The sequence below is a fragment of the Oncorhynchus keta genome, chromosome 5, assembly GCF_023373465.1.
Source record: "Oncorhynchus keta strain PuntledgeMale-10-30-2019 chromosome 5, Oket_V2, whole genome shotgun sequence".
In the NCBI taxonomy this organism is placed as follows: Eukaryota; Metazoa; Chordata; class Actinopteri; order Salmoniformes; family Salmonidae; genus Oncorhynchus; species Oncorhynchus keta.
Window position 1 is genome coordinate 17560679 of NC_068425.1, and position 17599 is coordinate 17578277.

Sequence of the window (17599 nt, forward strand, 5' to 3'; positions counted from 1 at the left end):
AGCATGAAGATGAGGAGGACCAGAGTTGAGAGTGCGCCATCATGCATGAATTAATTTTGTCCCCCTACACCAAACACGATCACGACACGCAGGTTAAAATATAAAAACTCTGAACCAATTACATTAATTTGGGAACAGGTCAAAAAGCATTAAACATTTATGGCAATTTAGCTAGTTAGCTTGCACTTGCTAGCTAATTCGTCCTATTTAGCTAGCTTGCTGTTGCTAGCTAACTTGTCCTGGGATATAAACATTGATTTCTTATTTTACCTGAAATGCACAAGATCCTCTACTCCGACAATGAATCCACACATCATTTCTAGTCATCTTTCCTCCTTCCAGGCTTTTTCATCTTCAAACTTATATGGTGATTGGTGTAGTAATACTATGAAAGTTTAGATGCCAATCGGCAACGCAGTTCGTCTTTCAATCACCCACGTGGGTACCTGCTTCTATAAACCAATGAGGAGATGGGAGAGGCAGGACTTGCAGTACGATCTGTGTCAAAAATAGAAAGGAGTTCTATTTTAGCCCTTGGCAACGCAGACACTTGTGAGCAGTGTGGGTACAATAATTGAATAACATAGATTTTTACATTTATTTTGGTCAGCCTATTCCTAAGGGTTGAATGTTTTCCCAGTATTTTACAAATGTTCCATCCCGAGAATATATAGCGCATTCGGAAAGTATTAAGACCCCTGGACTTTTTCAACATTTTGTTACTGTAAGGAAGTCTGTGTAGCTGGTGTATAGGAGTCAGACACAAGACAGCAGATATGAGTAAATAAACGTATTTTACTCAACATATATAAATGCAATACAAAGACAGAGCCCACATTAACAGACCTTCCTACATACAAATAATCACTCACAAAAAGCCATGGGGGACCAGAGGGTTAAATAATGAACAAGTAATTGGGGGATTGAAAATTGGTGTGTAAAATAAAGACAAAACAAATGGAAAATGAAAAGTGGATCGGCGATGGCTAGAAGGCCGGCGACGTCGACCGCCGAACGAACAAGGAGAGGGACCGACTTCGGTAGAAGTAGTGACAGTAACCCCACCCCCCCTTGACGAGCGGCTCCAGCAGCGCACAGACACCGACCTCAGGGACGACCCGGAGGACGAGGCGTAGGGCGATCCAGGTCTCCAGCATCTCTCCTCCAGACCGTACCCCTCCCACTCCACGAGGGACTGAAGGCCCCTTGCCCAACACCTCGAGTCCAGGATGGCTCGAACAGCATAGGCCGGAGCCCCCTCAATGTCCAGAGGGGGTGGAGGAACCTCCCGCACCTCAGATTCCTGGAGTGGACCAGCCACCACTGGCCTGAGGAGAGACACATTGAACAAGGGATTAATACGGTAAGAACACCAGTCCTCACTGCGGTGATGGTCGGCACTCGCCTTCTGCCGCCTCACGGCCCATTGCAGGTGCACATGGGCAGTGTCCCAGGTTTCCTCTGAGCGCTTAAACCATTCGTCCACCGCAGGAGCTTCGATCTGGCTCGGATGCCAAGGTGCCAGAACCGGCTGATACCACAGCACACACTGGAAGGGAGAGAGGTTAGTGGAGGAGTGGCGGAGTGAGTTTTGGGCCATCTCTGCCCAGGGTATGAACGTCGCCCACTCCCCCAGCCAGTCCTAGCAATACGACCTCAGACACCTATCCACATCCTGGTTTACTCTCTCCACCTGCCTGTTCCTCTCGGGGTGAAAACCTGAGGTGAGGCTAACCGAGACCCCCAGACGTTCCATGGGCTCTGTGCGTAACGCCTGCTCGATGTCCGCATCCAGCTCCCACACCATCGGTGCCACCAGGCAAGAGGCAGGAAATATGAGAGTGTGATCCACGGACCGCTCCTCTGTGTCACACATCCGGGACAGTGAGTCTGCCTTAGCGTTTTGGGAACCTGGTCTGTAGGACAGATAGAAAACAAAACGGGTAAAGAACATGGCCCACCTTTCCTGGCGAGGGTTCAGTCTCCTCGCCACTCGGATGTACTCCAGATTGCGGTGGTCAGTCCAGATGAGAAAAGGGTGTTTGGCTTGAGGGGGCTAATGTCTCCACGCCTTCAGAGCCTTGACAACAGCCAACAGCTCCCGGTCCCCCACATCATAGTTTCGCTCCGCCAGGCTGAGCTTCTTCAAAAAGAAAGCACAGGGGCGGAGCTTGGTGGCGTGCCCGAGCACTGAGAGAGCACGGCTCCTATCCCAGCCTCGGACGCGTCCACCTCCATTATGAACGCCAAAGAGGGATCCGGGTTGAGCCAGCGCGGGGGCAGAGGTAAACAAAGCCTTCAGGTGACCAAAAGCCCTGTCCACCTCAGCCAACCACTGCAGCTGCACCGGTGCCCCCTTCGGCAGTGAGGTAATGGGAGCTGCTACCTGACCAAAACCCTGGATAAATCTCCGGTAGTAGTTGGCAAACCCTAGAAATCGCTGCACTTCCTTTACCGTGGTGGGAGTCGGCCAATTACGTACGGCTGAAATGCGGTCACTCTCCATCTCCACCCCTGACGTGGAAATGCGGTACCCTAGGAAGAAGACGGACTGTTGGGAGAACAAGCATTTCTCAGCCTTGACATACAGGTCATGCTCCAACAGTCGACCAAGCACCCTGCACACCAGGATACTTGGCGCGTGTAGCTGAGTATATCAGAATGGCGTGGATATACACCACTACACCCTGCACGTGCAGGTCCCGGAAAATCTCATCAACAAGGCCTGGAAGGCTGATGGAGCATTCATCAACTCGTACGGCATGACAAGGTACTCATAGTGCCCTGAGGTGGTACTAAATGCAATCTTCCACTTGTCCCCCTCCCGGATACGCACCAGGTTGTAAGCGCTCCTGAGATCCAATTTTGTGAAGAAGTGTGCCACGTGCATTGACTCAATCGCACTGGCTATGAGAGGCAGCGGGTAGCTGTACCTCACTGTGATCTGATTGATACCGATAGTCAACACACGGGCACAGACCCCCATCCTTCTTCTTCACAAAAAAGAAACGAGGCAGGTGAAGTGGAGGGCCGAATGTATCCCTGTCCCAGGGAGTCGGAGACATATGTTTCCATAGTCACCGTCTCCTCCTGTGACAGAGGATACACATGACTCCTGGGATGTGCTGAGTCTACCAGGAGAATTATCGCACAATCCCCCCGTCGATGAGGTGGTAATTTAGTCACCCTCTTCTTAACAAAGGCGAGAGCCAAATCGGCATATTCTGAGGGGATGCGCACGGTGGAGACCTGGTCTGGACTTTCCATCGTAGTCGCACCGATGGAAACCACCACACACCTCCCTGAGCACTCTCGTGACCACCCCTTGAGAGATCTCTTGCCACAAAATAATGGGGTCATGACAGGCCAACCAGGGTAGGCCCAGCACCACGGGAAACGCAGGAGAATCAATAAGGAAGAGACTGATTCTCTCCTTGTGACCCTCCTGCGTAACCATGTCTAGTGGAGCGGTGGCCTCCCTAATCAGGCCCGACCCTAACGGTCGACTATCTAGTGCATGCACAGGGAAGGGCATATCAACAGGAACAAGGGGATCCCTAAACTATTGGCAAATGAGCTGTCAATAAAATTCCCAGCTGTGTCTGAATCTACTAGCGCCTTATGCTGGGAATGCGGGGGAAAATCAGGGAATGAAATAAACAGATACATGTGAGCAACAGGGGGCTCTGGGTGAGCCTGGTGCCGACTCACCTGGGGTGACACTGCTGCCTCGACTCCCTGAGGAACCCCACCAGCACCGACCAGCAGTGTGCCCTCTGCGGCCACAGATGGTGCGGGGAATGGCCCCGCCTCCGATCGCCCTAAGTGCAGCACCTCCCAGCTCCATGGGCGTTGGAGCGGAGGTGCTGGGGGATGGAACTGACAGGCCACGATCCGGACGGCCGCGGGCAGTCGGCAGGTTGTCCAGCCGGATGGACAGGTCCACCAGCTGGTCCAATGTGAGGGTGGTGTCTTGGCAGGCCAACTCCCGACGAACATCCTCCCTCAGACTGCACCAGTAGTGATCGATCAGGGCCCTATATTTCCATCCCGCGCTGGCGGCCAGGGTCGGGAACTCCAAGGCGAAATCTTGTGCGCTCCTCGTCCCCTGCCTCAGTTGGAACAGACGTTCACCGCTCGACCACCCTCGAACACTGCCCGAAAGCAGTGGGTGAACTCTGCATTATGGCCCAACACCACATCTCCTTCACACTATATGGAGTTGGCCCACTCCAGGGCTTTGCCTGAATGGCAGGAGACGAGGGTAGACACGCTCTCACACCCCGAAGGAGCCAGGTGGACGGTCGCCAGGTAGAGCTCCAGCTGTAGTAGAAACCCCTGGCATCCGGCAGCTGTCCCATCAAACTCCCTCGGGAGCACGAGTCGAATCCCGCTGGGACCGGGTGAAAGAGAGGTGGACAGTGGGACCTGCTGTAGCGGGGCTGGTGGAGGCGCTGGTAAACCTCCTTCTCTCTCCAAATGACCCATCGTCTGCAGCACTCGATCCATGGCGGTGCCCAGACATTGCAACATGGTCGCGTGCTGCTGAACGCGCTCCTCCACTGCAACCGGGAGGGTGTCTGCTCCTGCTGACTCCATTCTTCGGGTGAGTGATTCTGTAAGGAAGTCTGTGTGTAGCTGGTGTATCGTAGTCAGGCGCAGGACAGCAGATATGAGTAAATAAACGTATTTTACTCAACATATATAAATGCAATACAAAAACAGAGCCCACATTAATAGACCTTCCTACATACAAACAATCACTCACAAAAAACCATGGGGGACCAGAGGGTTAAATAATGAACAAGTAATTGGGGGATTGAAACCAGGTGCGTAAAATAAAGACAAAACAAATGGAAAATGAAAAGTGGATCGGCGATGGCTAGAAGGCCGGCGACGTCTACCGCCAAACGCCGCCCGAACAAGGAGAGGGACAAACTTCGGCGGAAGTTGTGACAGTTACATTACAGCCTTATTCTAAAATGTATTAATTCCCCCCCATCAATCTACACACAATGCCCCATAATGACAAATAAAAACTGAAATATCACATTTACATAAGTATTCAGACCCTTTACTCAGTACTTTGCTGACGCACTTTTGGCAGCGATTACAGCCTCGAGTCTTAGGTATGACGCTACAAGCTTGGCACATCTGTATTTGGGGAATTTCTCCCATTCTTCTCTGCAGATCCTCTTCAGGTATGTCAGATTGGATGGGGAGTGTTGCTGCACGGCTATTTTCAGGTCTCTCCAGAGATGTTTAGAGAAATGTCCTGAAGCCACCCCTGCGTCGTCTTGGCTGTGTGATTAGGGTCGTTGTCCTGTTGGAAGGCGAACCTTCGCCCGAGTCTGAAGTCCTGAGTGCTCTGGAGCAGGTTTTCATCAAGGATCTCTCTGTGCTTTGCTCCGTTCATCTTTCCCTCGATCTTGACTAGTCTTCCAGTACCTGCTACTGAAAAATCTACTCACAGCATGATGTTGCCACCACAATGCTTCACTGTAGGAATGGTGCCAGGTTTCCTTCAGATCTGACGCTTGAAATTCAGGCCAGAGAGTTCAATCTTGGTTTCATCAGACCAGAGACTCATTTCTCATGGTCCTTTAGGCACCTTTTTGACAAACTCCATGCGGGCTGTCATTGGCATTTTACTGAGGAGTTGCTTCCGTCTGGCTACTCTACCATAAAGGCCTGATTGTTGGAATGCTGCAGAAATGGGAGAACCTTCCAGAAGGACAATCATCTCCACAGAAGAACTCTGGAGCTCTGTCAGAGTGACCATCGGGTTCTTGGTCACCTCCCTGACCAAGGCCCTTCTCCCCCGATTGCTCAGTTTGGCCTGGCGGCCATCTCTAGGAATAGTCTTGGTGGCTCAAAACTTCTTCCATTTAAGAATGGAGGCCACTGTGTTCTTTGGTACCCTTCCCCAGATCTGTGCCTTGACACAATCCTGTCTTGGAGCTCTACGTACAATTCCTTTGACCTCATGGCTTGGTTTTTGCTCCGATATGCACTGTCAACAGTGGCACCTTATATAGACAGGTTGATGCCTTTTAAAATCATGTCCAATCAATTGAATTTACCACAGGTGGACTCCAATCAAGTTGTAGAAACATCTCAAGGATGATCAATGGAAACAGGACACACATGAGCTCAATTTCTGACCAGCCATCCAGCCGGCCCTACCCACCTTTCTGGCCAATAGCCTACTTCATTGGGATCTCAATTGCTCTCTCTCTCATTCATAGCTTGATTACTTGTGTTGCCCATGTTCGAATGGGCAACGAGCAGAAAATGTATGACAAATAAAAACAAGTGATTCTCACTTGATGGCCAAGATAAGTAATTTCAATTGAGCCAATGTTGTGGAGATTGTTGCTGTGTAAGATATTTGTTTTAGCCTATAGTCGTTCATTCATAATGACAGGATACCTAACTAGAACACTTGTGTGTGTGTATATATATATATATATATATATATATATGACAGCTGCCAAAATGGCTGACTGAAAAGCTTGACATGCATAATGAGGTTGCAGAACCTAGGCTGTTGATGTATTGTACGCTTATGTGTTAAACTATCGATTGAAAAGTATACACTATAGAATGCATACAAATATTGTAATACTAATCAAACAGTAAGAAAAAGTAGTAGTAAACACACAGAAGCAATATGAGATGGTATTGAATCGTGTTAGTTTATTTACCTCTGGGTATAGTTCCTCACAAGTTAGTAATGAGTATTCTGGGGACAATATTCAGGATAATAATGTTTTGAGCTAAGGAGGAAAGAGAATGCCTGAAGCACAAGGCAGGATGGATTGAGATGGGACTGTTTTGTATGATGAGTAAAGAGTAGGAGAGTGGCTAAAAAAAAGTAGATGACTCCTTTTCATGAAGAATGGTGTAATTGAAAGTGCCTTGAAACACCCGTTTCCCTTTTCTGTTGTGGAATTCTGTTAATTCATACACCAACACTCAAACAAACCTGGGTTGGGTTTAGTACTAAAATAAGACATGTGAATCTTAATGATACTTCTAGTTGTAAACTTGAATATTGAACATACACTGGTCCCAGTTTCTCCAAAAATGGTAGCCCCGCCTTCCTCTGTCTGGATTTCCCTCAACACTTCCTGCTTTGTTTGAGAGGGAACGAATTGACGGACTGAATAGGCTAGCTGTGGAGTTTAGAACATATGAATGTGGGCTAGGAAGTTTAGAACATACTAAGAATGTGCTGGTTTTGAGTGATTGTGATTCACTCCCAGTCAGTGACAACAGAAAGGATAAGGATAAGCAGTCAGGTCAAGTTAGGTTGTTAAATTACTGTGCAAGTTAGCATTTGTTGATTCAATTTAGCACTTAGCAAGTTCTGGTCACTACAGGATCCTGTTTTGAAACTGGATGTAAAAGGGTGAGTGACCTCGTGTTTAACATTGAGTTACTGCATTAAGATATACTTTAATCTTCGTCTGTAAACTTCACTGAATGGGTCATTTTATGTAAGTGGTGATGTATTGGTGAGGCCATTGAAGGCATCTGCATACCTTACTGATGTAGCAATTGTTGGTCCGTTAACGCAGCATTTTGACTGAAATATACTTACTTAACTTAGTCCTCTTCATCTTCTACCGGTGGAGTGTCTTTTGCCACAGTCCGAGCCCTGTCCCATGAGACCCATCTACTCCAGCACAGCCACCACTGTCCATCAATATGTGTCCAAGCCATCAGATCCTGAACGTCTTGATTTCAAGGGCAATGTTCCTACGGCCAGTCTTCTTATACATGTTCCATTAGAGATCATATTTTGTCACGCAAACCATTGTGTGAAATATACCACTTCATAATTCAAATATCACAATGGCCAACTTCAAGTTGTTTGAGGCACAGGAGTGTGTTGTGTGATTTCTGGGCTGGAACAAAAGCCTGTGCACTCCATGGCCCTCTAAATAATGTCAGGATCAATAACGTAGCCAGCTAACTGAGAAAGATTGACTTCAAATGTAAACAGTACTGACTCAATATTCTCAATAATACATAATTTACTTTAGCTCTTTTGATAAACCAGGAAACAAACCGCTATATCTGAGAGTTTGTTAGTTACCTGGCTAATTTATTGATTCTGCTTTGTGACATACACTGTAGGACTAGGTTGGCCACACCTTCCTTCACTTAGCCAACACCTGGTGTGACAAATCAACAATAATCAATTAGTATGAAATTAAATTCAGGTGTGCAGACTGATAGTATCTACTGGACTTTTTCACTGGGAAACTAAAATCAAGTCGTACTTCGTCTAGCCGTTTGATACTTAGTCTGAGTGTCCACAGGTGCATTTAATTGCCTCCTTTCACAGGGTAATCTAACTGGGCTAAATAGAATTTCTTCCAACTGCAAAGGGAATCCCCCATGAATGTTATCATAGGAGGATTACCCCATACCCTTGGGTTTGACAAGTCAATTCAGGTCTATGCTGTCAGAGGGGAGGGGGAGAGGGGAGGGGAGGAGAGGGGAGGGGGAGAGGGGAGGGGGAGGAGAGGGGAGGAGGGGGGAGGGGAGGGGGGGAGGGGAGGGGGAGGAGAGGGGGAGGTAACATGGAGCTAATCTCTGAATCCCAAAATCCCCCAAAAATATCAGAGACAAGTAAAGTCTCCACCCTCCTAAACAGAAAGTCTTTACATGGAGCAAATGCATCACATTACATTTTCAGCTGCAGGTAGTACTGGATTTATATGATGGGGCAGTTTTAAGGAATAACATTCCTTGAGGGCAACATTACTTTTTCAATGATGATTTGCAAACTTGTACTAATGTCATTACAGATTCTTCCAACTGAATGGGGTTTATCTTATTGCTTAAAAAAAAAAGAATCTTACTGGCTTTAAGAGCTGTCCTAAATTTGTCAAGATGGCATGGCTAAGATGGCATGGCACTATGCAAGGCACCTTGATTGTTTGATTTGTTTTCATTCCTATTTTGATGAGAGGCAGTGGTAAGTATATGCAGAACTTACCGTTTAGTTGACTATAGCCTGGAAACCTGATGTTTTATTTAATGGAATTCTACATTGGGTATAAATTAGTGTTTGGATCAGGAAAGTTCCCTCTCACGACCTCTACAAGCCAGAATGTTGAATAAAATTGTATAGGGGAGCACCCTTCTCAAATGGAACAGTAATCTGGGCTGTAAGCTCCTGCTGTCAACAGCAGCATGGTGATTCGTTCAGAAACATCTCTTTTGCATAAAATATGTCTGAATTTTCAAACTAGCTTACATTGGGAAGGCGGATCAAGCGGTTAAAAAAAATTGTATGTGAAAACAGAATCCTACTCGTTACTCCACCTGCTTAACCCACTTTTTTTGTTTTGAGCCACCGTCGGCCAGAGCAGGGCACCTGACTCACGCCCAGGAGACAGTCCGGTTCCAAAACAAATGCAATCGCTTTTCACCCGATGCAAACACCTCCCACCGGGGCCAGATTCGAAACCCATCACTGAATCGCCTGCTTGAGTTGCCTGGCAGGCTTTGCACTCTACCAATCAGAGTTGACAGGGTGTAAAAAGGAGGAGGAGCTGCATGATTGTGGGTGTGTCCCATCTTGGACTTCAACAATAGTGTGTATGGGAAAGTCAGTGCTCCCACTTCTATTTGAATTTAATATACTTCATTAATGAAGAGATGAATGAAAATGTTTCAGTTTTTCATTTGCATGAATCAAAAGCATTGAAATGCAATTCAGTAGAGTAAAACAAAAACAGGATTGTACATGATTGACCTTTTTTTGCTCTCTCATCTCTACCACCATTCAGGTCAAGCATGGATGTTGCTGTCGCAGAGGAACCCCTGAGGAAAATCTTCAGAGCAAAAAAGACTATGAAAGTCAGCGATCGACGGCAACTGGAATCCCTTCACACCACTCTTTCCTCTCCATGTTCTTTCCCATCCCCACCTCAGCCATCAATGGTAAATGGGAAGCACTGTGAAGCTGTGTCTATGGAAGTAGATGAAGAAATGCATGGATCTACACATACCATCACTCATGCCACTTCCTCCCTGACAGCCACGTCCCTAACTACTGAGATCTCTGAGGAACCAACAGCCTCTGAATTACTGGTTTCTTCATCACAGAACATACACTCTGATGTAAAAGATGTTCAGGAAGAAGGAGAGGGGGACAAGGAGTCTACATTACCCAGCCTCGAGGTAGAAGACAAAATGAAGGGGGATAGAAATTCCAAAGGAGATGTTATTGTTTCCTCTCCTGTGAGTTCAGAGAAAACAGAAGCAGTAAGAGAGAGACAGGTTGATGGTATGGAAATGGGCCTGGTACCAGGTACCACTCAGGACACAGTGCCCATATTGAACCCTGCCGCCTCCCTGTCCTCCAACACGGCTGTAGAGTCTGTCTCTTCCCCTTCGCTCTCCCCGTCATACACGGCAGAGTCAGACCAGGAGGTCAGGCCAGGGTTCCTGGTGCTTAGTGAAGATGATGATGTCCAGGATGAGAGTGATGAGGAACAGAGGGAACGTGAAGGAGGGGTAGAAAAAGTTGAGGTTAACATGAAGAAGCCAGAACAAATTGTAAGTGGTGCTTCATCACCAACGCCCCTTCAGATTGATGAAGGTAATCTTTTCCAATCCCAACTAAAGCACCAAAGTCGTTATGTCAAGTTTAGATTGTATGTTTATTTAATTTTTTAAACCTTTATTTAACTAGGCAAGTCAGTTAAGAACAAATTCTTATTTTCAATGATGGCCTAGGAACAGTGGGATAACTGCCTTGCAGAACAACAGATTTTTTGACCTTGTCAGCTCTGAGATTTGATCTTGCCACCTTTAGGTTACTAGACCAATGCTCTAACCACTAGGCTACCTGCTGCCCCAGATGTTAGCTAGGTTGCATGAATTTGTCATATTTCTGACTTCAACTGGCCTGTTGGATAGCGGAAATAATACATTTTTCAAGAAGTTAGCTTAGATTATAGCGGTGTTTTGATAGTTGGATGATATTATAATGTGTTGTGTTCTCTCTAAACAAGAAGAGGAGGGTGCTGCTCTACAGAAGAAACGATCCTTGTCTGGAGACTCAGAGGATGGTGGTGAAAAACAGGGAGAAAGAGACTTGGAAGTGGTGGAGAGGCATAACAAGAGGCCCAGAGTAGACTGTGAAGAGCTGGAGGCTCATGTGGAGCTGAAGATCAGTGGGAGCGCAGAAAGGCAACACAAGCTAAAGAAGGTTGGTCCTCAATTGAGATGTGGTTTATTTAAATTAAAACATTTAATAAAACTTCTCATTTCCCAAGTTGTAGTCATGTATCCTGAGTTGCATGGCATATTTTTTAAATATTTTTTTATTGGTGCTAGCTTCTTGTGTTTTGGGTGTTATTTATTTAAAAAATCTCTGGACCGGTTTTAAGGTTAAACAAATCAAATCGCCTTCCATCTTTTTTCCTCACTTGTCCATTAAAACCCCTATCCTCTGTAGGTGGTGCAGCAGCTTGTTGAGGAGCAGTTGTGTGTTCTGCAGCTCACACTATTTGACAAGAGTCTTCAGGGGCTCAGAGACAGACTGGACAAAATAGAAAAACACCCGAGTGCACTCAAGAGCCTGCAGGTCAGTTGTCAGAAGATGAGAAATAAAACACAAACAGGGTAATCTAGGATAAAGACATTGGAATGTATTGCCCATTAGACAAGCAAATCCATGCTCCCCGTGTGCCCTTTCAGGCAAAGATTGGCCGACTTTCTAAGAAAGTTGGAACTGCCATCCAGGCCATGGAGAATGCCCAGAAACCTCCAGGGGTGAGTGAAAATGGAGGCAATTGGTCTTTTAACGATGACTGTGATTTCAGAGGGAACTTGCTTTTTTGGAAGATTGCTGGTACCATTGGAACTATATACAAAGTGATTTTCCCTATATTCATCAGGTACTGTTGCCACCTACCTCTACTCATGCCACAGCAACCACCCCAGCAGAATCAGCAATTCTCGGCCTGAGGTAAGTCATTGGTTTGAAGTGTAGCAGCGTGTTTCCAATTAATCAGAGGGAAAAAACATTTCACCAGAGGGTAACCCAAAGAAATAGGTGCATTGACAACGAATATTCAATTTGTCATTGAGTTATTTGGGATAAAATAAATTATTGGATTTACAGTGATGTCATACTGTATCTCTCAGCATCCACTTATGTTTGTGTTCAACCATCATTCTCCACTGAGCAGCCTTTTGATCAGCTTCCTGAATCCTCTGCCTGTAATCATTTCCTCTCCTCCTTGTAAACAGAACAATGGGGAACAACACACCGGATCCAAAGTGTAATGATCAAACCCCTACTCCTGTACGTAATGATCAGGGCAGTCAAACCCCTACTCCTCTACGTAATGATCAGGGCAGTCAAACCCCTACTCCTCTACGTAATGATCAGGGCAGTCAAACCCCTACTCCTGTACCCACAGGTGAGTAGGAGGGAGTTAGTCTGTTGGCAGGTTTCTCTTTATCTTAATCTGTGTGTTTTCTTTAACCAACTGATATTATTATTGTATACGGTCTCTTCTTTTTAAAAATCTCAATTTCTTTCTCCTCCACAAGCCTCCTTGCGACCTTCCCCCTCTTCCACAGCCTCAGCCGGATCTCAACCCACATCCCAAACCTTGATGCTGAGCACCTGTGTTACCCCAAAACCAGGCCCGTCCGCCTTCCCTCTCCAGTCATTCCTCATACAGCTGCCTGGTGGAGGGACAGCCATCCTTACCAACCCAACCAACTCTCAGCTAATCCCAGTGTGCGCACTTCCCGCCATGACGAGTTCCACCGTGACACCCACCACTGCCTTCCTCCTGCAGAGGACTACTCCCTACACCCCTGCTGCTCCCAAGCCCCCCTCTGCTTCTGCCCTCTTATCTCATTTCGCTGCCATACCCACAACCACGACTACACCCACTGACATACCAGCTGCCACAACGTCCCACATGACCACACCCATAACCACACCCACATGCAGGGCCACAACCACACCCTGGGCCACAACCATAACCACACCTACATGCAGGGCCACAACCACACCCTGGGCCACAACTGTAACCACACCCACATGCAGGCCCACACCCAGGGCCACAACCGTAACCCCACCCAGGGCCACAACCGTAACCACACCCAGGGCCACAACCGTAACCACAACCACACCCAGGGCCATAACCACAACCACACCCAGGGCCACAACCACAACCACACCCAGGGCCACAACCACACCCAGGGCCACAGCCACAACCACACCCAGGGCCACAGCCACAACCACACCCAGGGCCACAACCATAACCACACCCACACGCAGGGCCACAACCACACTCTGTGCCACACCCAATGTCTCCCACCCTGGAGCCACTGGGACGGTCAGCAGGCCCAGCTCCGGTGTGTCTGGCTCCGTCTGTGAGTCCATTCGGCTTGTGTCTGTGACGAACTCCACTTCAACTTCATCCTTACCAAGATTCTCAATGCCAGCCACCACAGGCACTCAACCCTCTGTGCGACCAGCTGCCTCTGTGCATCAAGCTGCCTCAGTACAACTCGCTGCCCCTGTACCACATGTGCCTGCGAAAACAGGTTAGCTTACACCTCAGAAGTTTGGCTTCTTATCTTGGAAGAGTAAATGTAAATAGTTTGTTTTGCCCGGATTCTCAGTGTCATTCTAACTGAGAAGCTGTTTTCCTACACCCCTCTATGTATGTAGGTAGTGAATCTACAAACCCTCCTTCAGACTCCACACAGACATCTCATCCTGCCAAATCAGAAGCATTCATAGACCTGACAGAGGAGGAGGAGGAGGATGATGATGTTCTAGGTAAGATTGAAATTGCCTTTCCCTCCCACTTCCTTTTGGTGAGCAGTATTTTATGATATTATAGAAGCATCTCCTGAAGTTGTCCCCATGTGTTGTGTGCAGTTACTGGAGTGCTGAAGGCTCCGATGGCTTTGAAGGCCTCACCCTCGCCTTCAACAGCGGGTCAGCGAACAACAGCCACACAGCAAACCTCCACTTCAGTCGGAACACAGGCCGGTAGGTGGTGTCTTGTGCCAACGCTGTCTGTGGTTATGTTGACAGAATACCCAGATTGTTTTTCTCTTTATTTATTGTTTCAGTGAGGTTATCTCTTGGTCAGATGTCAGGTGTTGGGTCTCCGCATGCTGTTTATCATCGCCCCGTGCAGGTGAGACTACCAAATATTTGAAAGCAGAGCAACTGTCTTTCAATACATGCGCTGCGTTTCAAACTCATAAAAGACACACCCTCCTCCACTTACCCTCGCCTTATGCAATTGGGGGAATACCTGCGGCCGTCTTTGTCGTCAGTCCAAATGATTAGCCAAGCAAGGGAAGTTGGCAACGTAAGCCCCTCAGCCCTTGTTATTGATGGAGTTTGTGAGTGTACAATTATGTTCACTCTGGGGCCTGAAACGCCACATAATTCTATTTGCGTTGATTGTACATCCGCTAAGAAAAGTGAGCCTAAACTTACAACCAACATTAATATGGAGAAGTCAACATAAAAGTGTAAGTAAAAACAAATGTAAATAAGTTAGAAATGGTGCTACTAATGCACATGACGGCTTAAACACTTAATAAAAGTAATGATGTTTTTGTTTGGTTAGCTTTTGGAAATAATGGCTTGCGCACAACTTTCCCTGACATCACACTTATACATTGTAGTTTTCGATGTATCTGATATAGTAGGATGGCTAACATTCGATGCCTGCGGAGGCGTTGTCTTCTAGCCAAGATATGAAATGCAAACATAATTGACTAGCGCATATAAGGCACACACAACAGCTACCAGTGGTTTCATGATGACTGAAAACAACTGTGAGATGAACGAGTGACACATTTCCAGGCAAGAGCGGTCCATTTAAAATGAATTCCTTCTTCCGTCGCCCCTTGCCCTGCAAGTGTCAACTCGTCAGACGTCATGATGTCATCAGAAGTGGCCACTTAATTTGAGGGCTGTGGGGAGAGTGTGTGTCTTTGTCTTTTAAGTGTTTGGAATGCAGCCGTGGAATACTGCATGTTCCAGAATGTTTTCCAATTGGAATCAAATGTACATATTGGCCTATAATCAACCAAAGAGAGTAAACATAGCAAATGGATGTGAAAGGCTGAGTGAAAGTTGTAACATTTATCAAATTAATCTTTCAGGGCTCCCCATCTAAAAGTGTTGCCTCGGCAACATCCACTACTTCATCTTCCACACCTTGCCCCCAGCCCTCTCCCCTTCCACCCTTGCCTGTCCCACCTCAAACTATCAGTCTGCCCCTAGAAGCGGCCAGCACCAGCCCTCCACAGCAGCCTCTGCTCAAAATAACCCGGGTTCCGAGCCATAATGACGGCATCGTGCTCTCCTGGTCTGTGACTGAGGTAGACAGGAGCTGTGCTGCCGTGGACAGCTACCACCTATACGCCTACCACCAGGACCACTCTGGCCCCAGCACACACCCCCTACTCTGGAAGAAGATCGGGGAGGTGAAGGCCTTGGCTTTGCCCATGGCCTGTACACTCACACAGTTTGTCTCTGGCTCCAAGTACTACTTTGCAGTCCGTGCCAGGGACGTGTTTGGCCGCTTTGGACCATTCTGTGAGCCTCAGTGCACTGACGTCTTAACGTCCCCTTCACCGAAAGCTCCAATTTAACCACACGCTAAGAATTAAGTTAAAATGTTTTGTGTCAAGTTAAAACAAGAGGAGAAATGTTGATTTTGTAGATTTTTTTCTGGTTACTAAGAAAACCAAAGTGAAAAGTTCAGTAAAGCTTCTGGCAAAACGAATTGCTCTATTTTCAAATTAATGTGTTTGGTATTTGTTTTATCAGAATTGTGCACTCATCATATTTGAGCCCAGGTGTTTACAAGAGTGACTTATCATTGGAATGTTACTGGGAAATGTTGTTGCCCATCTTGGTGAAATCGGTTGGCCCCATGTGACCACTGTCTGCCTGCCGTGTGTCTGCCTACCACATGGGAGCAGCATTGTACCAAAATGGTATCTTCGACACAGGACGAGAGGATTTGAAAATCAAATCTGAAATGGCCTGGTCCCGTTTCTGAACGATTATGGAAAGTATTCTTCTCCTAGTTTCCTGAAGGTATTTGAAAACTCAAACTTTTCATTGCAATTGTCAGTCTAACTGAAAGAACATACTATGAAGGGCAGCATGACCATGTTATTATATGGTAATACCCAGTAGTTTTGCATCTCATGAGAAATGAGCTAAAACCTATGTGACCTCTTTTCCTCCTGCTCAATTCCTGCTACTGGGAAGGACAAGTTCTACAGTTAAATTATACATGATCTAGGGCCTCCTGTGTATGTGGCTACATCCTGGGACATTTTTTTTATGGATGTAATTTAATATAGTTTTTTTACCTTTTTAATTTGGCATGAACAGAACCAGTCATAATGATTTCATATTGTCAAACAAACAACTTCAAAAAGTAGGCTACCTGCGCATGTTACGAAACACCAAAAAGTGTAATGACATTCTGTGATTTTCATTAGGTCTACACTTTTGTAGCCTGAATTTATTGATCCGTCTTTGACAAAAGGACGTTTTTGTTTTGTTTGTAGAAAGAAAAGTTGGGGCGACTGAAAAGGGGCTGGGAGATGGAACTGTCCCGGGATGACAAGTGCAGCCACGTGGATATATATATATATATAATTTTAAACCATGACCGGCGGGGGTGTTCGTTTAATTTGGAGTACGCTTTTAGTTTAAGATTTACCTCTAGCAGTACAAATTGCATTTTAAAGAAATAGTAGAATTGTTTAATTAGTATTATTTAGAGACCCTGCCCCCCACCCCAAAGTTTGACTTTGTTGCATTTAGGGGGACTCATGTCTCATTCAGGGGTCTGAGACATTCCTGGGCCCCATGCAATTCATACCGTCTGTTGATGGTTTTATGCTCTGTCTGATAGGGACATGTAAAGTCTTAATGGCTGGTTAGAAACATGTAAATAAATGCATTGGACCGGACAACAGAAAGGACTACAATATACTATTGTATATGTTCATTAAAATGTTTGTAAACTATACTGGTATATTGATACTTGACTCTAGGGGGAGCTAGTCCCTTATCAGTTTTATTCACACTAACACCAGTTCCTAGACATTTATTGGAAAGGCACCCCCTCCTCCTCCTCCACTCTCTCAATGCATACTAATGCTGCTAGAGGACCCTCCTCCCTCCCACCCAGATTTCTTAGGGATGGGTGGGAGAGGGGACAGATAGCATTTTCAGTTCAGTAAGGCAGGCAATACTTATAGCCCCATGTCTTTTCAGTAAGCAATGTTGATGAGCCTCTGCAACATGTCTAACCTGTGTGAGTGGTATGTACTAGACCAGAGCTAGAGGAAAAGGACATGTTTTCATCTGGATGGGGAGGCTTGTTTTGTTGAAAGAAGAAAGAAGATGAGCTGGGAGGGGGAATAACTGGCAACTGCCATTCCCCCCTTCCACATAGAGACAAGAAAAAACGGAGGCTACTGGAATATTTGTTTTTTTCTTTCGTTCTTTGTTCTTCTTCTTCCTCATCGCCTTGCTGGGAGGTGCTTT

General features: G+C 46.5%; 1 protein-coding gene and 1 long non-coding RNA gene across 9 annotated transcripts; one reads left to right on the top strand and one right to left on the bottom strand.

Moving 5' to 3' along the window:
- Positions 1-777: 777 nt before the first annotated feature.
- On the bottom strand, positions 778-8053 carry LOC118376988 (uncharacterized). The gene is made up of 2 exons (XR_004824141.2): positions 7607-8053; positions 778-1328 (listed from the first exon to the last, which is right to left on the bottom strand). It is a non-coding gene; the product is annotated as an uncharacterized LOC118376988 (long non-coding RNA).
- Positions 7123-17078, top strand: LOC118376987 (activating transcription factor 7-interacting protein 1-like). 8 transcript variants are annotated; one of them, XM_052518900.1, is made up of 13 exons: positions 8723-8992; positions 9371-9628; positions 9810-10624; positions 11040-11236; positions 11486-11614; positions 11728-11802; positions 11928-11998; positions 12283-12455; positions 12589-13599; positions 13727-13837; positions 13940-14053; positions 14137-14204; positions 15187-17078. In XM_052518900.1, the coding sequence occupies exons 2-13, from the start codon at positions 9621-9623 to the stop codon at positions 15676-15678; spliced, it is 3264 nt and encodes a 1087-aa protein (XP_052374860.1). In that variant the 5' UTR covers positions 8723-8992; positions 9371-9620; the 3' UTR covers positions 15679-17078. The 8 variants fall into 8 exon arrangements, with proteins under 8 accessions (XP_052374861.1, XP_035619682.2, XP_052374857.1 ...); XM_052518901.1 differs by lacking the exons at positions 8723-8992; positions 9371-9628 and adding an exon at positions 7123-7414; XM_035763789.2 differs by lacking the exons at positions 8723-8992; positions 9371-9628 and adding an exon at positions 8622-8716.
- The last annotated feature ends 521 nt before the right edge of the window (positions 17079-17599 follow it).